This window comes from Erpetoichthys calabaricus, chromosome 16, assembly GCF_900747795.2.
Source record: "Erpetoichthys calabaricus chromosome 16, fErpCal1.3, whole genome shotgun sequence".
Taxonomy (NCBI): Eukaryota; Metazoa; Chordata; class Cladistia; order Polypteriformes; family Polypteridae; genus Erpetoichthys; species Erpetoichthys calabaricus.
Window position 1 is genome coordinate 67,839,756 of NC_041409.2, and position 24,016 is coordinate 67,863,771.

A 24,016-nucleotide genomic window follows, 5' to 3' on the forward strand; every position below is an offset into this window, starting at 1 on the left:
AAAGGGGGCTGGTGTGGCGAGGAGAGCTCATGAAGATGGAGATTCCTCTGTGCCGGGGAGGTTCAGGTATCTCGTGAGGCCGGTAACAAGAGTTGGGCTGGATACTAACTTCTGTTAATGTCTCAGAAAGTCAGACAACTGTATTAGGTTTTCTTCAAGCAGAGGCTATTAAAAGCATAATAAAGTATGGATTCTGACAGATTTTATGATGCTAAATTATAGCACTATCCTTGCACTATTTATGGGACTGAGTAAAATGTACAGCTTCACTTAGGTAGCTGCCACAACTCGAAGTATCACCCCACCCATAGATTTTGGAACTGAATATCTGACCATCTGATCTCATTAAATTCTTAGGTGGTGTTCTCATGCCTTCTTCATGGCTAGCGCCCTACTGTTTTTTACCTGCCATGTGAATCTAGAAATTTGAACACAAACTTGTGAAGATGTTTGTGAGAAAGAGGTTACACATAAGGTGATGTAACAGTTTGCGAGAGCTGGCAGCACAGTGCAAGCTACCAGATGTGCTGATGATCAAATAAAAATCATAATCCTCTGATCAGTACACCTGGCTGCAATGATACCAGTGACCGTATCGAGCCCCAAGGACACGTAGCTAGGACAGGGATTAGTAGGAAGTGTGGTGAAGACTCAACTCTACATGTAATAGAAAGGACAGAAAGTTCCAAATTTATTGTGTTTACACAGTACAATGAAATTTGTTTATGCATATCTCCACAGAACAATGACAATACAAAATTAACAAAGAGGCACACAAACAAAAGTATAACATGCAGTGTACTGTATATATACATACACACACATATACAGCGCTTTTATGTTTTTATGATTAACTCCTGAGTAACCTTACAATATGTGGAGAGAACTGTCCCTAAATCGTCTGGTGCAAGTGCCAATGGTCATTTGCCAGAAGGAAGGAGTGCAAAAAGCGGTTGTGCAGGATGACTGAAGTCTTTTGATTATTCTGTTTGCCCTTTTAGGTAGTTTGACTTGAGTATGTCCCGAACACAAGACAACTGGGTGCCAATAATATTCTGTGCCACCTTCACTATGCTCTGCAGTCCTTTACCTTCTTAAGCCGAGCAGGTGACATGCCAGGATGTGATGCAGATGGTGAGGATGGATGCCAATGTGCACCTGTTGAAGTTCATGAGAACAGACAGAAATGCAAGCTGCCCTCGCATGTCTGAAGAAGCGGAGGGTCCAGTGAGCCTTTTTGAAAAGACCTGAAATGTGTTGAGCTCACTTCAATCATTAGCAATGGTCACACCAGGAAATTTAAAACTGCTCACCCACTCAACATCGTCTCCTTCATTTTAGATGACAATATGCAAACTGGAGATAATTACAAGCATTTGTTCTTTTTAATGTGCCCCATCACTAATCTCTAAAAGCACTTCATTAAGGTTGGAGTCTGTACCATTAGTCCTTAGTCATTCAGAAAGCCCACTTTTGTTTTCTTGATGACAAGAACAATTGTTCTTGTTGCCAGTTCTTGTCTCCAGGTAAAATAATAGCAGATTTAACTGAAGATGCCAGCTAATTAGTCCCTACATGTTTTTAAAATAGGCCCTGGATCTCCATCTGGACCATATGCCTTATCGATATTGAATAAATAAAGTACATCTTATCGATCTGTCTATCTATCTAACTTGTTTAAAACTCCTTCTTAGGTCCTGTACAGAAACAAGGATGAATCACGGGATGTTGCACAATTGAATGTTGGGCTACTTGTTATTGTGGTCAGAGCTGGTGTTAAAAGAATTAAAGGAATATGGCACCCAAAAATGATAAATATTTTTTACATGTTACTTACCCCATGTACACTGTGATGGTGGCTGAAAAAAAATGTGTTTGTGAAGAACAGGGAGCAAGAGGTTCGGTGACCAGTTCTGTACAATACTAAATGATGTGAAAAGGTTCATTATTCATGTCACATAACCCACAAGTCAGTTATCCAGTCGCTTGCTCAAAGCCTGCAAAATGAGTGGTTTTTTGCTAAAAAAAATTGTTAGTTACTTCCGGAATTATTAGCTTGGACATAGACAGAAAACCCAAAGACTCACAGGAAAGACTTTATGACTTGAACAGCCACCTTTCCAAGTCAGTCATTGGTGAAGAGTCCTGTCCTCAAGTCAGAAGGCCTGGATAGCTGACATGGATTATATGCGACATGAGGAACGTCTGTTTTTTTTTTTTTTCCCTATGGATGTTTTTCACATCGTTCACCATTGTACAGAACTTATCGTCATGGAGTCTGTTATGTCATAAACATCTTGCTTTCCATTTTGCATGAAAAACATGAGAATGACAGACTTGGTGTCACAATCACTCCAAACTCATTAACAGCAGGGTCTGGTGGACTCCCTGATGGATTTAAACTGGAGAAGGACAACTTGAGTGTAATAGCCGATAGCACACTACTAGCACGCATATTTTGCTCAACTGGAAGAATCCCACCCCACCTCTTTTATGTCAGTGGGAAACTGATGTTCTGTACAATCTGAAATTGGACAAAATCTAATTCTCGCTTAGAATGATCTGTTCAAAACTTTTTAAAAGTATGGCAAGATCTAATCAATAACATTTTAGAATAAGCTTCTATATCGGGGAAAAGGACCTACTCCCTTCTTTGTTTTGTTTTTTTACTTTCTTGTATATGAAGTATTGGAATCCTCCAAAAATTCCAATTCGAGATTTTGATGAATCTCAGCATTTTAGACCTCCTTGAGTCCAAAAATACCATTTTTGAAATTATGTCTGTGTGTGTGTAAACATGATAACTTGAGTACGCTTTCTCTTGGTTAGCCAAATTTTGCGTGCAAGTATTAGGCACAAAACGTAGACGTCTATCAACTTTTGGGCTATTTCCGCTAACTGGAAGTGGTACTTTTACCTTTTATTCATGCAGCTGCAGAGTCTGATTTATTCAACTTTTATAATAATTGTTCAATATATTATTAATTTGATTTGATTTGTTGTTGATGGTTCTTTAATATACATGATATAAAAATATAATCATTCTCCAGTGGTTTACTCCTCAGATATCCATCCCCATGTCTGAGTATACGAGAATGTGGAGGGGAGACCACTCCCGATTTTTTTTTCTAACTCTTCTCTTTCTCTCAAGTCGGAGTTGAATTCTGCTTTAAGTTGTGTCTCATTTTGTTCCTGCTTTTTTCTTTTAACTTTGATATTTTTTTTTAGTTTGAGCATGAATTCATTTGTTGTATAAATTCAACTTGATTGTATGCAATGTTATTTTAAAAATATTCTTGGCAACCGTTACAAAAGTACATTGGGTAACATATTAAAGACATCTCACTTTTTGTATGGAGGAGACCTTTAAATCCATCAGCTAGTGAAATAACAGATGAGAATGGATCAGTCCATGACCATCTCTAATCCCTGCCAAAGTGTGTGTGAATTATTACAGCTGCTATTCAGGGACTCTAGTTTACTCCCGTACTGAAGTTTAGCCATTGTTTTGAAAAGCAATTCTTTGAGCCTTCAGTAAATTAAAAAATATCTGGGTATTATATTCTGTAAAGACCAAAATAAAATGTCAATTGAACTTTACATCTGTTTTAGATTCCAACAAGCCACATTGCACTGTTGAAAGCTGGCAGATTCTCTCACTTTGTCCATGTTGTGCTTTTATAGAATGTCACATTTTATTGATGTGCTTGACAAATTATTATCTAAATTTATTCAGAAGAACAAACATTATGATATTAGAAAATATCTTAAACCTAAAATTCTTGGTGGCATGAGTGCATTATAAATAATAATTAATAAAAATGTCAAATGAACTGGATAAAGGATTGTCACTCAGTCATTATCCAACCCGCTATATCCTAACTACAGGGTCACGGGGGTCTACTGGAGCCAATCCCAGCCAACACAGGGCGCAAGGCAGGAACAAACCCCGGGCAGGGCACACACACCAAGCACACTCTAGGGACAAATTTGGATTGCCAATGCGATAGAATAATTAATTAATTATAAAAGTACAACAACATAATGTATTCAGTGGCCCAACTGCTGAATGAAGATGGAGGATAATTTACTTACCCCGTATTCTTGGAAAGATTTCAGTTCCTTGTTACCTCTAAGGAATATGCAATAGTTTGGATGATATTCCAGACGCTGTAGTGAATTTCCTAAAAGAAAATTGAAAATCTGTCGGGACTGAATTCCTTTCTAGTATTTCAACCAGCCTGTTTTTGGATGGTCAAGGCTAACAACTATCATGATCCTCACATAAGACATCTTTGTAAATCTCATTTTTCCACTCTTGACTTAGCGTTTTTGAATGTAATGTTTGAAAATATAAACTGGACATTACTAAGTGATGGCTCCTGCTTTACGAGCACAGTTAAAGAGGTATGCTATTTAGCTTTTAGGAATTGGGTCACTGGAAATTTGAAAAAAGAAATATTTATAATTCATTAATCATTGTGGGTATACAGTATGTGAAATTCACAAATGAAAAAGGTACCATAAGACTCCTTCTTTTACTGTTTTTGATGTGGAGTCAAAGTGCAATTTAAATTCTATAAAAATCTTGAAACATGCTAAAGCAAGGAAAACATTTCATACGTGTAAAATTTAAACTTGGTTATATAAATGGTTACCTCTGGCAGTTAGTGATGCTTTGATTATGAGCCTTTGCATATTTATGCTATATATATTGTGACAAGTAATGTCAAAAGACATGATAAAGGTTTGGGGCAGCCACCCGTATATCGTATCCTGGCTGCTAAAACTGCAATAATTGAACAGAGATGTTCACACGACTGAGTCCAAAACAGAACTGATCACAGACAGTCAAGATGGCGGCTTTAAAGGCCCATTCAGAAAGTGATGTCATCCCTGGGGCCGGAACCAGAAGTGATGTCATCGAGGGTGCCAGACCCTGGTGGGATTTCCTGGGAATTGTCTGCAAGTAACTGAAAAAGACAGTTAGCACACCCCGCCACCCCCTGGTTGGTGGTGGAATTACCATTACTCAGGCCTTTTAGCTGCCTCCTATGTCCAACCTGAACCAACCTTTATGCAGTTACTTTCTAAGACCACATGGACTAGACTGGTTATCAGGATACCCCCCCACTCCGCCAAATCCCCCGATATGCCAAGACTATAAATAAGGCTCAAGGACAGTCACTCGGGGTAGCAGGCACTAGCTTTGAAAGTTCATGCTTTTCCCATGGTCAGCTATGTTTTGCTTGCTCTGGAGTGGCCATGCCAAAACTTTTATACATTTACAGACAAAAGGGGAAAACTAAAAATAATAAATATCACAAAGCATTAGATTAATTAATTGGCAACATTGCAATAATACATGTATGTACTTAGTATAGAAGAACAAAGTGATACAGTATATAAATTTATACAATAAATATAACTGAATTATTTGAAATATTTTTTTGTTTCATTTTTACTTTTCCACAAATGCTGATGTCCTAGATATAAGATGTCTGCGCCACACCAGGTAGTTTAAATTCTGTCGTTATCCATATTACTAAATGAGAATATGGACGCAGGGACCTGCCCGTGGACGCAAAAGACATAGTGCGCAAGTGCCACACAAAGACCCCCCCCCCATCCCCCGCACCAGAGCAAAACGGGAGAGACTACGAACCGTCAGAGTAGGAAACAAAGTAAAACTTTATAAAGGGATTAAAGAACGGGGACGAACACATGGAGAGTGGGTTACAGATGATGAAAACTGGAATGCAACAGCTTCAAAAAAACCTAGGCACGAAACACATGCACACCGAGATACAGAATATAAAGGCAGAAACAACGACAGTTAAACGTCCACACCACACAGCGGAGGCGGACCCGGAAGGTGCAGGCGCCTACATCGTGCATCGGAAGGCGCGGTAAAGTACAAAAGGCAAAGGCGCCTACACAGCATGGTAAAAACCGTCATAATACGGAAGGCGCAGGCGTTGCTGCCATATTGTGAGTGGCACTAATGCGTGATGAAGGCGCAGGAGGAGACATAGTAAAACAAGAGGAGTCAACGCCCCGCCCCAGAGTGAAACGGGACACACTACGGAGTCCACAAAGGTTCATACATCAAACCCGAGATGGTACGGACACGCGTCTGAAACCGCAGAAGCAAAACTGTCTCAGCTCCAAAACCAAACAGCTCTACAACTAACACAGCTTCGACACCGAGCCCACGTAGACAGATCTAATGAACGTGGACGCCTACAACGCGCGTCTCAAACTGCGTAGGCAAAGCAGGCACGGATTCAACACAACACAGCTCGAGTGACTGAGATACAAACACGCGCCTGCCTGGATATAATTAATGAACACAGGCGCCTACAATGTGCATCTGAAATGCCGCAGACCAGGCAGGCACTGCTCCAAAAAGAAAGAGCTCGACTTAACGAGATACGAAGTGAAACGGGAAACACTACAGAGTCCGCAGTGCTCCACAATGCACCGCATAATAGTTCGGAAAGAGCTTCGTGGTAACAGTGGGGAGACCCAAAGTGACACGGGTGAACGCTCCGTATTAAACACGTCATCCTCACACGTCCAAACTATACAGCATACGTGAATCACATTACAGTGATGCATTATTAACAGTACGATAAACATCACAGTATCGCAAACAAATGAAAATTATTAGTCGAAAAAGGAAAAATATATTCACCACGGACCAGGTGTCATTGAAACAAAAGCAGAATAAAGCGAGATCAGAAATGAAAGACAGAGTAGAAAGCAAAGTAAAACGTCATAAACAGGTTAAACGAGGGGGCCGAACACTTGGACAGCAGGTTACAGATAATGAAGACTGGAATTCAAAAGCTTCAAAAACAAAAGCTCGACTGACCGAGATACAAACTGAAACAGGAAACACTACGGGGTCCGCAGTAGTCCATAATGCACCGCATAATAGTACGGACGGAGCTCTGTATTAACAGTGGGGGGCCCCAGAGTGACACGGGCGAACGCTCCGTATTAGACGTGCATCATCCTCAAACGTGGCTGTCCAGCGGGCACAGGTTCAAAACGCCGGGGGGTAGGCGAGCGAAGCGAGCAGGGGGCGGAGCCCCCTTGTAATTAATAACAAAGAAAATAACAATTAAACACACAACAAAAGATGTCAACTGTGAGAATGTGAATGGCCACAAGATGGCGGTAGACTCACTCAGAACTGCATGTCTCAAGTTCAGCTCGGTGGCGCCCCCAGTGGCAGTAGGCCTTCATCTCTACCACATTCTTCTAATTGGACTCCTTCCTTAATTTAGCCAGCTGGTACTTCCCAGTTCCTCTGGTTTTCTAGAACACGTCTTCTATGCTGTAGTAGATTTTTACTGAATGAAGCAAGAATTTGTACAGTATATGTTAGACAGGTAAGAATTCATTCCTTCTCCTGTTAAATATATATATATATATATATATATAATATTCTGGTTGTTTTACCCTTTATTCACTACTATACTCACAAACAAGTAACCCTGAAGTGGCAGCAGCTCTTTAGCATTCAGGGTCATTTGTGCTGATGTCTGCTCTGCTTGTCAGTATTTGGAGACAACTTAAAAAAACAAACTCCACAAAAAAAGTGTATTAAAATGAAATGAAAAAACAGTTAAACACTTAAAGATAAAAATGGAAACCTCAAGCTACTACATTTTTCTAAATGCAAGATAAAAGAAGGAAAAAAGGTCAGCTAATTAAGCAATGGGATCTATCAAAAATGAAAAGGTCCCAGTATTGAACTTGCGCACCTTTGGTCTAAAATTATTTACCTAAGACTACTTTGAATTTGGCCTACAGAAGAAAGCAGCACGCCTATGGGGAAGGTTGTAGACTCCCAGCTAGAGGAGACTGTGTTTGAACGGCTGGTCCCCACGCCTGTGCTGGTTTAGGTTTTTTTCTGTGTATACAGATTTCCTCTTCACACTCCAAAGACACATATGTAATTTACACTACATTTTAAATTTAAATAAAGTGGAGTGGACGCCAAGTATGTCACCCTGCCTGTAGCTCATAGGCTGTCCAGTCTCCATCCTGGTAATTTTTTAGCATCATTTATTTCAATGGTTTGCTTAATTTCCCCACAGTGAAGTTAAAAGTTTGGTTTTTCTGGGTTGCTGAGATGTTAGTGTTCCATACTCAAACTTACCATGTGAATACACTCTTCACATGTATCCTATCTTATAAAAGGAGAGAAAAACTATTCCTATTGAATTATTAGGCAACCATGTTTGCCCAAATTCAGTAGGAGCAAAAACAAAACAAGTGAGAGAACTACAATTTATGATGTTTATATTTAAATCAATGCCAATGAACTGAGTTTCAATAAACACTAAGACAATCCTCGAGATGCTCACCAAGGTGTACTTCTGCCGGGACTGGGTGTTGCATTCTAGGACTTTGAACAGTGCTGGCCTAACTTTCCTCCTGCACACAGTCTCAACTCTCTTGCTGGGTTTAGATTGGAATTCATCTAAGATTAAAACAATGATACTACATGTAGTAATAGGCTAATAATTCTTAATCTGTTCATACGGCAGAATACTTGATAAATAAAAACACCGTTTAGCTCAGTTGTCCAAAATATTAATATGATTGCTTGGTTTCTCTTAATGGATGCAAGCGAGGCCAAAGGTTGTGCGTCATTTTCAACCCTGAAGAGAATTCCTAAGGTAATTTTGCTTTTGTCAAGGTTCTGTATGGCATAGATTTTTAGGTATTTGTTATTACAGCTCACTTGCTTCCAGTGGATTGGACCTGCAACTACCCAAAAGCTTAGCTATGAGCTCAATTATGAATAATGTTACAATGAACAATTCCTTTTTGATGTACTTTGCAAAATAGTAGAGTAACAAGGAATAACAAGGAGGGAAGAAAATGCACAGATTAATTAATCGCATCACTTGTTCACTTAGCACAAGCAGACTGGGACATGCATCACACTCCCCACTGCAATATATAAAAGAAAATAGCTTGCAGCAGTAGATCTGTTTTGGGATGAAAAAAGAAAAGAACACACAATCAAGTTCCCATGCTCACTTCTGACCTTTTTGTTTTTTATTTTTTACATCAGAATGGCAATTAGAAGAGTTAGAAATAGTAAAAGTAATAAACACACAGATTTTTGTACTGTACATCCACCAAGATTGGACCCAAACCCCTCAGCAAGCACTGCAGTCACAGGGTATCTGCTCCCTTGATCCTGGGTGTTGCACAACTTGGACCCTGTGGTCTGTAAGAATCCGAAATTCCTGAACAGACTTTTGTAAGCAATTTGTGGGAAATAGACAAATATCTACAATGTCCAGCATCTCCAGATGTTTCAGCTTGGCCAAGTCTCTGAACTGATCAACGGTGATTTTGCAGTGTCTGAAAGAAACACACTGTTAGTCAGATCACTGCTATATACAATATTGTGAAAAAAAAAATCACACAACAACCTCCAACAGACTTTTTGTCTGTGTTTTCATAAAAATCACAGCAGGTAACACTGTAGAACAAGCTACAGATATGGGAACATGACCTGATTCTTATTGTTAAGTGAAATGAAACGTATTAAGTGTAGCAGGTCACCTAAACAAAGGAAACCATTTTAAAAACTGCTCAGTAGCTTTCACGATAATACAAGCTTCAGATTTCTGCTCGAAGGAGGCCTCATAATATTGCAAAACTGGGTATCTTGTGCGTAGTTCATGGTGAAGACTGCCATTGCTAACTCACATCACGTACTGTACATCCAGGAAAGTCAACTACCAAGTCTCCATGATTTCAAATACATGGCCATAGTTGTCTTTGACCAGAATAACTAAACCGAAACAGAATAACACCTACTAATGTCTTTAATGTTCTATAAATCACACTATCACATAAGATGTTATGAAGCAAGCAATTCAATAAAAACTGGATTATGCAACAGACAGATGGTATACTGTATTAGTTGTGCACTTACCGAATGCTCAAGGTTTTTAAGCAAGGAAAGTTGTCTGGGAGCTCATCAGGATACCACTCTTCAGTAAAACTGCAGTAGTCCAGGTGAAGATGTTTCAGTCCTGCTCTCTGACGTGCTAAGTATTCAAGCTCCTTATTGCCTATAGCCACTCTACATAAATGCAGGGCTTCGAGACTTGGAGGTATTGAATGGGCATATTTGGAAAACGACCAGCCTCCTTGAAAATGAAACAGGAGTCATGTTAAGCTTCCAAGAACGGGCATTTGCAATAACAAAGTGGCAGATGTTTGCTTAAACATGAGAAAATTATAAAATCTTCCTGTCCTCCTTTCTTAAAAGTGTGGACTTCTGTGGTATATCATAGACACACTGATAGATAATCCCCCATTCCATTTGTTTCTTCTTTACTGCTCCTCAACAAGTTCTCCAAGTCAACGCCAAAACTATAAAACCCACTGCTGTGTACTCCGCTCACCCATTACTTTAAAGCCAGTCTTAGGAGTTTTGCTAATTGTACCTCTGTAGTTGGCTTCCATACCAACAGGTTCATACATAGTGAAGACCTTAAAAAATCTTGTGCCACGATATCAGCGCTGCTCCGAATGTAAAAAAGTACATGGCCACTGATGTTTGGAAACAGGGTGTTTATCATTCCCTATCCTTAATAAAATGTAGCATTTGTAACAGTTACTTACTTTATTGTCTCTGATAATATTTTGTGAGACCACATCCATCGCAGCCTGAATGTTATGATTCAGACAGATGTGGGAAACCCATCAGAAAACACTAGCCACAACTCAAAATCTTAATTGTTTAATGTATTTAATTATATAAAGAAAAATATCCATAAATATTGAAATATTTAAGGCTAATTTAAAAAACTGAAAAACGTAAAAAAAAAATAATTCAAAAATAAAAATCAAAAAAAAAAAAGCACAATAAAGGTGTAAAGCTAAGAATTTAAAAACAAATAAAAAAAAAGAAAAATACAAAAATTATACACAAAAAAACAAAGAAATACAAAATTCTGAATTCCAAAAGAAAGCCAAGAAATCTATTAAACAATGCCAAAGCCAAAATAAACCAGTAATTCCATTATAAAATGGTAAGAGACCACAAAACACAAGCAAAACAAAAAGGAGGAAAAAGGAACAGAAGATTACAAACCAACGTTAATGGCTCTACCAAAGCGCAGTGGCCACCAGAGCCTACACGTACGACAACGAAATCATTTAATGCACCTGAAAAATGAGCAGTTTCTCCCCTAAACTTAACATAGCAGACAAATCACTACTAAAAATTGACTAAACAAACATGAACTAAAACTACATAATTAACAATTAAAGAGCAATTTATAAAGCCTAACAAAGTAAAAAGAACACAAATAAAATACAAACAAGGCAAAACACAACCTACTAAGGGCAAGACCCATACATGAAACCGCGACACTAAAGAATACAAAACCAATTCTTACCATTCTGTGATTGCTACAGATTTTAAGATGGAGCTAAAGAAATCCTGGCTGTATTAAGGACTATACTATTACTACATAAACCATACTTTGTTGTGCAATGCTCGAGTCCACAACTGCAAGGCCGTTGAAGTCATTGTCTCAGTGATGTTAGTGCCATATAATCAGCACGTCTACATCAGAAGTGATGACATCAAAGTCTGCACCTCTTCATACGGATTTCTAAGATTGTACTTGTAATACTTTTCCCTCTTCATTTGGCTATTTAGTGTATTTTATCTAGTGTGTTTAGTTCTGGTGTTTCTTATCTACCGCTGAATTGTTGTTATTTTTTATTGTTGCTTTCTTTTACAAGAGTCCTTCACATTAAGATTATTGGTGCTGTTTGTGCAATTTAGCAATAAAGCTGAATTAGTATTTAATGCAAAGGGGTTGTGCCAATAAGAATTCAGTTTCAAACATGAGCTCAAGGCATGTGGATATCAATACAATTTTTATTAATTTGTTTCTGCTGCTTATTTGTCATGTAAAGCTTCCTATATCATATTTAGCATAAGCCAATAAAACAAATGGTCACTGTAAAGTGTATGAAAATGAGAGAGAACAAGTTGAGCAGAAGCACCAGCAGCACTTGATCCAGAAATAAATTGTAGTGGAAATTCTTGTGATTTACATCAAATGTTTCTTCATACAATGTAATACAGAGCTGGATATCCCTGAAACATTGGCATTTCACAGTGTATATCTACAGTATATTACTAAACGACAGTTGCATATATGCACGGACGCAGGACGACGGACGCATCGAAGCGCACGCGCACTGTGACTCAGCGCCCCAGAGTCAAACCCAGTGGCTTTCCAGACTCAGTAGGTAGCACCCAAACAACACAACACAACCTGTAAACTAAACTTAACGTAAACCGTGTACGCCAACAAGTTGCCATGATGACATATTTAAACATTGACATAGAATAACTAGACGCCTCATGACTAGCAGAATCGTACGTCAACGTCGCCGCCATATTGTGAGTGGCACTGCTGTGGAGTGAAGCAATGAATAATGTGCTGCTTGGGATTGTACAAACCGCTGTACGCTCCAAACCAGATCCCGGGGGATTACATTTCATAGGTAAGGCTGAACAATTGTTTTGGTTATATTTGGCCATTAGAAAATCCCGTTTTATAATCTTTACTTTAGCTAAGCCAAGCTAAGATAGCAAAGCTATGCATTTATGTGCTCAAGTGAGCCTCCAAAAAACGTTTTGGCTAAACGTATTTAGTCAGTAACTATGTAGATTGTTGTTAGCTGTTAACATTTCTCAAACTTGATGATGTTTTTTCTCAAGGAGCACATTGAGGAAACACAGTTTGAAATTGACAACCATCATTTTATGCTCATGTCTTTAGTTGTGTCTGTCTTCCACAAACTAAGGCTGCACCATATTGCCAGACTGAATACTCTCAAATTACAAGATCTGAGTGAGCGAGAGGAGTGTAAGTCTGGAGGAGATCAGTGAGGTTGTGGAGAGCTTTAAATGTTAAGAGCGGTATTTAGTACTGTATTCTGTAGTTAACAGGGAGCCAGTGAAGTTGAGAGAGAATCGGTGTAATATGTTCAGTGGATTTACAACAGTAGGATATTATCCTGGCAGCAGAATTTTGAAGAAGTTGTAAGCGATTGATAAGTTTTTGTGGGATGCCAGATAGAATAGCATTACAGTAATCTATACGTGACGTGACTCGGGCATTAAACAATACTTCAGTACTGTGTTGCGTAAGAACAGGACAAAGTCTGGAAATGTTTCAAAGTTAGAAGAAGGCAGTCCCCAAAATGTTACTTATATGGGAGGAATGGTTAATAATAATAATAATTATAATTATTATTATTTAATAATTGCCATTATTAATGTATAAATGGATATAAATTATTGCATTTAAACGATTCGCCAAAATCTGTTGTATGTAAACGATACTGTTTTAAACGTTATTGTTTTTTCATCAGAAAACCCGGTTTCCATGTCTACCTGTATTAGTTTAAATGGCACTTTTGCCACTCGCAATATGGCGTACGTGCTGACGTATCGTGTCGACTGGGCAACACAGTGAATGCAGCGTCTATCTATATATGTGTATGTATTTAAACTTGAGGTAGTGGTGATTATTGACAGTGCCAGCAGTCATCTACTCCACAGTTCCTGCGGTCAGGGGTTCAATTATGATTCCTAACAGCAAACGACTTCTAGCTAACAACACACCCATAGAAAAACAAAAACGAGACTGCATGGATAAAAACAATGAACGAAGGCGCCTACAACGCGCTTCTGAAACACCAGAACCAAACGAGTCATGGCTCCAAAAAGAAACAGCTTTACTACAAATATATTTATTTCATTAAATGAAAACTTTCCCAGGATGCTCCCAACCTCCATAATCTTTCATCCCTACAAAGATTGGAGGGAACAGAAAGTAATTGCCATTCTTGGATTTGCGATTCTTTAGAGAATTGGGGGTTTACTGGTACTCTTCTGAATCATATTCTACCACAATGCAAAATATATATGAATAAGGCAAACAAGTTAAAAAGATGATACTTGATGAGTGTGATCATCATCATAAATGGAATAAATATAATGCACTGAGACTACATACAATGGTAAGCATATTAAACCATCTAGTTATTATGGGGCGGCACAGTGGCGCATTGGTAGCACTGCTGCCTCGCAGTTATGAGACCTGGGTTCGCTTCCCGGGTCCTCCCTGTGTGGAGTTTGCATGTTCTCCCCGTGTCTGTGTGGGTTTCCTCCGGGTGCTCCGGTTTCCTCCCACAGTCCAAAGACATGCAGGTTAGGTGGATTCTTCTTCTTCTTCTTTTGACTGCTCCCGTTAGGGGTCGCCACAGCAGATCATCTTTTTCCATATCTTTCTGTCCTCTGCATCTTTCTCTGTTACACCCATCACCTGCATGTCCTCGCTCACCACATCCACTGGCGCTTCTACATTGTCCCTAGTTTGTGTGTCCTGTGGTGGGTTGGCGCCCTTCCTGGGATTGGTTCCTGCCTTGAGCCCTGTGTTGGCTGGGGTTGGCTCCAGCAGACCCCCCGTGACCCTGTGTTAGGATAAAGCGGGTTGGAAAATGGATGGATGGATGGATAGTTATCATGGAGTGAATGCAGTCAGTCCAGTGTGAACCTTTCTGATTTGGTAGCTTTTAAAGTAGTTTCTGATATCAAACCACCCTGAATATCTTCTGTTAGACCTACTGGGCTCTTTTGTACCAGCAATCTTCCTTTTTCCTAGCTTTGCTTATTTTCTCTGCTCATGACCATATCTTCTGGATAGGGTGCCAGCCATGTGCAGTATTTATTAGAGTGCCTTTCTTTATGAACACCATACCAAGACCCTTTCAAATGCAGTGATACATAGCAACTGTTCACCCATCCTAAATTAAAATGTCTGAGGTCAAAGCATCCTATAGGTGAGTGATGTTTGTCTGTGGCAACATTATGTGAAGCTGGCTAGGAATTGTTCTGCACTGTGCTCAAATAAAGCAGTCAGACATCAGAAACTGGGCAACATCAACTGAGCTCAGACACAGAGTGCTTGTGTGAGTTAGGTTCTGTAAGCAGTGTCTGGTTGCTGCATAACCCCCATGTCTGCTGCAGAAGAAATCCTTGCAATTAACAATTTCACATCACCTCAGTAACAATAAATATGATCATACAGTAGGTTTGTGATGCTCCATATCCCAAATCTCTTTTAAGTATATAAAATTAACACTCAATAGTTAATTTCACTGTCTGATGTCTCAGATGATTGACGGTTACTTGAGAACTATTCAAAATCTTTTTAAAAGAAAAATGACATTTATTTTGCACTTTTCACTTCTCTTTTTATTAAACCTCTGATTCTGAGCTGGTTTATCCAAATGTATCTGTTGTGAGAGGTGGCCGGCCATTTACCCCAGCCAATACCCCCCGGCCGCTAGATGGAGCCCTCCCTGTAGCATGGAAGTGCCCCGAAGACCAGCAGGGAATTATGGACAATGGAGTTTTTATTCCCAACCCTGTTGGACACCGTGTGGCCCACCAGAGGACGCTGCAGGGAGGCTCAAGGACTCTTACGTGCCCTATAACCCGTAACCCGATCATGACCCGGAAGTGCGTCATGATCACATGACAAGAAGAAACAACGTGCTTCCGGGCTGAGGAAAAGGACTTTTACCCTGACCCGGAAGTCATAAGGACTTGTGGGATTGTTGGACAGGAACACCTCCGGGTCAGGGAATATAAAAGGACGATGGGAAATCCCAGACGTTGAGCTGAGCTGGGTGGAAGGGTGGCAATGCGTCTGGGAGTGTGAAGGATTGGTTATTGTTTATTGATTATTGATTGGTTATTGATTTGGGAGATTTGTGGAGAGGTGGTGCTTTGTGCACATTATTACTATAATAAATTCAATATTTGGACTTTTATCTGGTGTCTAACGTCTGGTCTGAGGGTTCAAGGGGTCATGGAGACCTTAAACTGTCACACTGTAAAGGCTGCATGTTTTTAACTTAAGTAGCCATCTTTTGATAGTGTCATGTGTAGAAATGTTCATGAATCATGGAACTGGTGAAGAGCAAGCATCATTGTCAAAAACAGTATGACCATACCAACTGGATAAACTCACAAAACTTTGTCACAATAACGTTGTTAAGAATAATGTTTAAAATAAAAACTGTAATGCACATAAGTGAAATAAGATAGTAATCGTAACCTTTACGTAAACAATCATCTGACAGGCAGGAACCAATCCTGAATGCCTGACCTAATTCTGAATGATGTTTTACAAAACTAAAAAACAGTAAGATATTGAGTTTAAAATCTCTGATTTCTAAATGCTTTGAAACATTTCCCAAAATGGTGCTTCCTCCTGGGGTAAAAGTTATCTTACATATAATGAAAGGAACAATTACAACTAACACATATTGCCGACTTTGTAGACAAAAAAGTTACATTTCAGAAAACTCTTGAATTGCATATAAAAGTAGGCATTCTGTAAACTATGTCTTAGTATGTCAAACTCACCTTTAACTCTGAGCTCTTTCAAATTTGGAAGATTTTTGAGAATTGTGACCATTTCACACTTTTCCAAGCTATTTTTTTGATGGTCATAATGCAGGGTTAAGCTGTTTACTGAGCTCAACTGATTCAAAGATTCTTCAGAAAGGGTGACATTATTAGACCCCAGTATCTCCAGCTTTTCTAGATGAAGTCGAGAATCATATTTTGTCTGCTTTTCTGAAAGAAATTACAATAAATAATAAACAGACCCATAAAATAAATCTGTAACATCTTTAAGGCATAAAATCTTTAAAAGTATCATAAAAGTATTGAAAAGTCACTGTTGCTTTTTATGATAGCTTAAACTACTGTTCCAATATCTACAAATTATTATGCTTGTACTTTCAAAGAGCTTTATTTTTTAGTCACTTTATTAGGTAATTGCATGCCATTGATAGATACCAATGGATCATGTCCATGCAATGTGGATAGACAATGGGCAAGAGTAAAGATTAATGTGGTACAGTGGTTAGCGCCTGATGTGCTAGCTTGAGTGCATGAGGCATAGCAACTGTTCTCTATTCTTTATACCCAACACTGTATTTAGAAATGGCTACTAACCTGAAAACTTTCATTCAGTGGTGCTCCTGTGGTTGGAAGGAGAGAGGCTCCTGATGATACAGGATATAGAAAGCTTACATGGGGAGTAACAAATGGACTACAGTCAGCTAAATTATAGTTCGGGGCAACACACTGTATCTTGGTATGGAGAGAGTACGGTAGTGGACAGTCTCACTGTATTATTAAGCTATCCTTCATCAGATGGAATAAGTTTAATATGTTTTATTTATGTAGAGCTTTTCCTTTGATCAAAGCACTTAAAGTCATTCCTAACTTATTCATCTATTACATGTATGAGAAGGACTAAATTAACTTTGCTCCACTGGTGCTCAGGCACATCCAGGCCCATCAAAATTTGTCTCTGCATGACACAATTATCAAACTTCATAGTAGATAAATCAGTCCCATGTACCTTTAAAACTTCTGCATTTCTATTGCAGTTTAGTCTTTATAGAGTGATATCTGGTCCTGGACGGCCACAGTGGCTGTAGGTTATCATGGCAAAGCACTCTCGTAATAAGTGTAATGCACTGAATTACACGTATTGCTGTTTTTTTTTTTTTTTGTCTGTACGACTTCTCATTAAAATGAGAACAACATTAGCCATGTTTGTGATATTTTCAATGTCAGAACCTTAAATAGTACTATTACATTTAAATGACTTCAAAAAGTTTATTCTGTAAAATAACTAAACACCACAGCTGTGCTGCATTTTTGCAAACTAGGTGAAACACTCAGCATTGTCTGGGTCCATTTGCAAATATATTTTTGTTAGCCATTGGCAAGAAAATAAGAAAAAAAGATGTACTATAATTAAGAAATTGTTCAATTAACAGTTGAAACTACAAAACAACCTTAGAGATTTTACATAGTTTATCTCCTCAGGAATAAAACATATAAACTATTTATACTTCCAACTGTAAAAAAGTACAATAAAACATTTCTGTTTCCTTGATGTTTTAAGTCTGGCCCCAAGCTTTACTTATACTCATTGCAAAGCTTTATTTAATTTGGAATTGTAGCCTTTAGAGAATTAGTGTGAAATGGGTAGTTGTGACGGGTGTTTTACAAATAAAACACCATATCCAGCCACCAGTTATCAGAGCCATCTCAAATAATGGAGAATATTAATTACCAATCTTGTACCACTGTGGAAATTTGTGGCTTCAATATGGTATAACAGATGTTAAATGTTTTAATGTAAGGATATATTGCTTATAAGGATTTCAAAAACTTTGTAGACCAGCAAATTGTCTTTGTCATCCACCAAAGCATCAACTATCGACAAATTTATATACAGTGCATCCGGAAAGTATTCACAGCGCATCACTTTTTCCACATTTTGTTATGTTACAGTCTTATTCCAAAATGGATTAAATTAATTTTTTTCCTCAGAATTCTACACACAACACCCCATAATGACAACGTGAAAAAAGTTTACTTGAGATTTTTGCAAATTTATTAAAAATAAGAAAAATGAGAAAGCACATGTACATAAGTATTCACAGCCTTTGCAAAAGTTAAATATGAATATATCATTAAAAAAATCTCTTTTTTTACCTCTAGTCTACTTGAAGCATGAAAGTAAAAACCTCATTTTACTGTGTATCTGTTATAATACCTAATAATATCGGGTGGACGTGGAGATTGCGGGTGACATCATTCATTCCGCAGTTGCTAAATTACAAACGCAGCACCCTGAGGCGCTTGTGCTAATCGCTGGAGATTTTAACCATGTGACGCTGGACGAAACATTACCTGCCTTCTCCCAGTATGTGGATTGTAACACCCGGGGAAATAGGACTATTGACCTACTGTATGCAAACGTTACAGGCGCGTACAGTGCCACCCTGCTGCCTGCGCTTGGGAAAGCAGATCATAACCTGGTTCTGCTTCAGCCTCACTACAAACCAAGTGAGGGAGCTACCTACAACCACACGCTCATTCAGGAAGTGGTCCCCTGAGGCAGAGCAGGTTCTGAGAGGCTGCTTTGGAACTATGGACTGGGATATCCTGCAGGGATCATATAGTGAGAACATTGAGGAGGTTGTTGACTGCACTACTGACTACATCAACTTCTGTATGGACATTGTAGTTCCAGTAAGAACTGTACACTGCTATGCTAACAACAAGCCATGGATTACAAGTGACATCAAGGGCCTTTTGAACCAGAAGAAAAGGGCTTTTAAAGGTGGTGATCAGCATGAGCTCAAGTGCGTGCAGAAGGAACTCCGAGTACAGCGCAGGGCGGCGAAGGAGAAGTACAGGAGAAAGCTGGAGCAGAAGTTGCAGAATAACAACATGAAGGAAGTGTGGGATGGGATGAAGATCATCACTGGCTGCAGCTCGAAGCGGGGTGCCACCATTGAGAGAGACGTGGAGAGAGCAAACCAGATGAACAACTTTTTTAACAGGTTTGACCACCCTAACCCACTCTCACCTTGGAGTACTGCACCCTCTACCCATCCTTCTGCTGATACCAGCATAGGAGAGAGTCTACCCCAACCCACAATTACAGCAGCCCAGGTAAACAGAGAGCTGAGGAGACTTTGTGCCAGCAAAGCAGCGGGTCCAGATGGAGTATCGCCACGACTGCAGAAGGCCTGTGCGTTGGAGCTGGGGAGTCCTCTACAGCGCATCTTCAACCTGAGCCTGGAACAGGGGAGAGTCCCGAGGCTTTGGAAAACATCTTGCATCACCCCAGTCCCAAAGGTATCACGTCCTAGTGAGCTGAACGACTTCCGGCCTGTCGCTCTGACATCACATGTGATGAAGACCATGGAGCAGCTGCTGCTTCACCACCTTAGGCCACAGGTCCGCCACACCCTTGACCCTCTGCAGTTTGCATACCAGGAGAAGGTGGGAGCGGAGGATGCCTTCATCTATATGCTAAACCGATCCCTCTTCCACTTGGACAGAGGCAGTGGTGCAGTAAGAATTATCTTTCTGGATTTCTCTAGCGCCTTCAACACAATCCAACCTCTGCTCCTTAGGGACAAGCTGACAGAGATGGGAGTAGATTCATACCTAGTGGCATGGATCGTGGACTATCTTACAGACAGACCTCAGTATGTGCGTCTCGGGAACTGCAGGTCTGACATTGTGGTCAGCCAAACAGGAGCACCGCAGGGGACTGTACTTTCTCCGGTCCTGTTCAGCCTATATACATCGGACTTCCAATACAACTCGGAGTCCTGCCACGTGCAAAAGTTCGCTGATGACACTGCTATTGTACAATACAATACAATACAATACAGTTTATTTTTGTATAGCCCAAAATCACACAGGAAGTGCCGCAATGGGCTTTAACAGGCCCTGCCTCTTGACAGCCCCCCAGCCTTGACTCTCTAAGAAGACAAGGAAAAACTCCCAAAAAAACCTTGTAGGGAAAAAATGGAAGAAACCTTGGGAAGGCAGTTCAAAGAGAGACCCCTTTCCAGGTAGGTTGGGCGTGCAGTGGGTGTAGACTGCATCAGGAGTGGGCAGGAGGAGGAGTATAGGAACCTAATCAAGGACTTTGTTAAGTGGTGCGACTCAAACCACCTACACCTGAACACCAGCAAAACCAAGGAGCTGGTGGTGGATTTTAGGAGGCCCAGGCCCCTCGTGGATTCCGTGATCATCAGAGGTAACTGTGTGCAGAGGGTGCAGACCTATAAATACCTGGGAGTGCAGCTGGATGATAAATTGGACTGGACTGCCAATACTGATGCTCTGTGTAAGAAAGGACAGAGCCGACTATACTTCCTTAGAAGGCTGGTGTCCTTCAACATCTGCAATAAGATGCTGCAGATGATCTATCAGACGGTTGTGGTGAGCGCCCTCTTCTATGCAGTGGTGTGCTGGGGAGGCAGCATAAAGAAGAAGGACGCCTCACGCCTGGACAAACTGATGAGGAAGGCAGGCTCTATTGTAGGCATGGAGCTGGACAGTTTGACATCTGTGGCAGAGCGACGGGCACTGAGCAGGCTCCTGTCAATAATGGAGAATCCACTGCATCCACTAAACAGTGTCATCTCCAGACAGAGGAGCAGCTTCAGTGACAGACGGAGGAGATCGTTCCTCCCCCACACTATGCGACTCTTCAATTCCAACCGGGGGGGGATAAACATTAATATTATACAAAGTTATTGTCTGTCTGTTATACCTGCACTGTTGTCACTCTTTAATTTAATATTGTTTTTTTTATCAGTATGCTGCTGGTGGAGTATGTGAATTTCCCCTTGGGATTAATAAAGTATCTATCTATGTATCTAATAAATTTAAAGTTCTGTGTACAGTACTTCAAGACAATAATAAAGTACATATGGATATACTTCAATAATTCTGTTTTCACACTCTAAATGCAAATATGGGACAGTTACCAACAGAATTAAATAAAGTGATTAGTTCAAAGCAGAAAAAAGCATGTAATTAGAAAATCCCTGCAACCCTCCAGGATGTAAATTCAGTAACCCAGCTTTAAAAATATTCCATCTGATCTAGAATCATGAAAGCTCTATATAAACACAATTAAAAATGTTGCCTCACCTTTACGGTCAGATTTTGTTATGCTTGGAGGGGTGAAGAAATCAGGGTGCAGAACCATAGAAAATGGCTTCTCTTTAAGGGATAATTCCTTGAGATTGTGGAATTCAAACAAGGCAGACTGAAGAAGGCATCCATTTGGGTCCCGGCAGTAGTTATGAAGAGCAAGTGAACGTAGATTTTTAAGTGAAACAAGTGTGGCCATCTGCTCAGCACAAGGAAAAGGTTCTACAAAGCTACACAAAGTCAAGTGAGTGATCTGCAGCACACTCGCTATGTCTTGTATCGGAAAAGAAGGATGACAGTTTTTGAAAGCCAACTTGTTCAGGCTTTGGAATTTACATGGCAACTGCAACATGTTAATTTTTGAGCAGCCATCGAAAGTGAGAGCTGTCAGTCCTGGTAGCTCCAGAAGCAACTTTTTTAAACATTTTGCATTTCCCTTTCTCATAACTACACACTTTATTCTTCTTTTACGCAACAATTCCCAGAAGTCAGCATTATAGCCGGTGATTTTTTTTAGGACAACTGTGCTCTTTTTCCATAAAGCAGGCTGGTCAATCAGTTGCTTAAATAGTCTGCTTGTGGCACGGATGTTTCCTTTCTCTTCATCAGACAGACACCTGAAAATATTTACATAAATCTCTTGAGGTAGTGGGAGACAACTACGTCTCTGCATTGTAATGATATTCAGACCTGTAAGAAAACAAAATCTATTAGTTCACTGTTACCTCTGATCCTTTCAAATAAACACAGAAACAAATATTATCTTAGAGATTCCAAAAAAAAAAAAAAGGTGTGCTCTTAGATTTAATAACCATGCATCTATTTTCTGAATCTGCTTTTTGGTCACAGGTGACATCTGTCTATTCAGGCAGCATCAAGTAAATTCTTACTAGAACACTAAAGGGTACACTCATGTACACACATACTGTACCCATAAACTCATACTTTGTAAATTTTGAGGTTTAAACCTTAACCTATCATGAACATACTGGAATGTGGGAGAAAAACAGGAGCACAGCACATGCAATGACAGAACCAGAAATCAAACTCTGGATGGCGGTACTAACTAACCACTGAGCAAATCTGCTTTCACTTTATTATAATAAAAAACATTTGAAGATGCTTAAGCCTTGCAATTACATGACTTTAATCACAACTATGAAAATTCTTCAGACTACACTGATCTTGTAACATTTCTAACCATATGTGAAAGTGATCCGCAAATATATGATCCATTTTATTTTGCTGGTGTAATGGAATGTCTGAATACCTGTACATCCTTAAGATAAAACTACATTAATGTAAGACTGTATAAAGACATAAATCAGTCAGCTCTCAGTAGCATTATAATTATTGAGCTACAGTGAAAATACAGAATCAGGTAAGCAACAAAAGAATCAAAGTATGTTAAGACAGCTATAATAAACACACAATTCACAATGCTTTCAGTGTTGTCCATATGTAAATATGCCGTCTAGTTAAGAAAACAGATTTTTTTTTATTTAGCACCATTTTTAAAAAACGCATCCTCTGTCATAGATCTGAACTGCAGGAAGCTTTTTAGCTTAACAATCTCTCTTCGCATGTCAAGTTTTCTTTTTCTGAACCTAATTTATTTTCTATTTCGTTTTCTAGGTGGATTGCTTTGTAAGAAACATGTGAATAAGAGCTCTGCTCAAGATGTGGGCACCTACCTTTATGTCAAGGTACTGTCTTAAGATTCTAATTGTAACGAAATCGGTTCATAAAGGGGATTGTTTCTGCAAAACGTCTATCCTTGATTTTTGTATGGAAAAAGTAATTTTGCAAGATAAGTAATAATGTACTTATTTTTTACGAATTAATCAATCTAAATGCCAAAAATACCCACGTGTTGGTAAAGACGACAGTAATGCATGGGGTTGGTAAATTTATACTACGAGACTAATCCTGTACGCACACGTGAGTGCAGATACAGTACATCTAAACAAATAATATGACTACACAACTGGCCCTAATGAAAAATGAAGTTAGTCTTTAACAGATTAACCGAAATTAAAAAGTTCAGTCACTGTCACTCTCTAGACCCGAAATTGGAGATTTCAGTATTAAAGAGCCATAACGCATTCTCTACTTCACCAAGTTTTATTAAAACCGATCTCACTCATGCAGCGTGTTCCTTTTAGTAGCATGAAATTAAAACAAACTTTACACTGCATATAAAGTACCTGCTCACTGACAGCTCGAATATTTTTTATATTTTTTTCACTCCATTGCGCCCCGTTATCCAATAAACCGACTATCCAATGTACTCTCACGTGGTCCTCCGGCTGCAAGACTTCTGAAACGTTCCCTTCCGCCACCTCAGTCATGACATCATCAGTGTGCGCTGAT

General features: G+C 39.4%; 1 protein-coding gene across 2 annotated transcripts; it reads right to left on the reverse strand.

Annotated features, from left to right (window-relative positions):
* Positions 1–4,118: 4,118 nt before the first annotated feature.
* On the reverse strand, positions 4,119–23,981 carry im:7136021 (uncharacterized). Of its 2 annotated transcripts, none has more exons than XM_051919911.1 (5): positions 23,851–23,981; positions 21,641–22,333; positions 16,514–16,726; positions 9,974–10,190; positions 4,119–4,184 (listed from the first exon to the last, which is right to left on the reverse strand). In XM_051919911.1, exons 2-5 carry the CDS (start codon positions 22,314–22,316, stop codon positions 4,133–4,135), a joined length of 1,158 nt encoding a protein of 385 aa, XP_051775871.1. In that variant the 5' UTR covers positions 22,317–22,333; positions 23,851–23,981; the 3' UTR covers positions 4,119–4,132. The 2 variants fall into 2 exon arrangements, with proteins under 2 accessions (XP_051775871.1, XP_028677544.1); XM_028821711.2 differs by lacking the exon at positions 4,119–4,184 and adding an exon at positions 8,913–9,393 and having other exon boundaries at positions 23,851–23,980.
* Between the last annotated feature and the right edge of the window lie 35 nt (positions 23,982–24,016).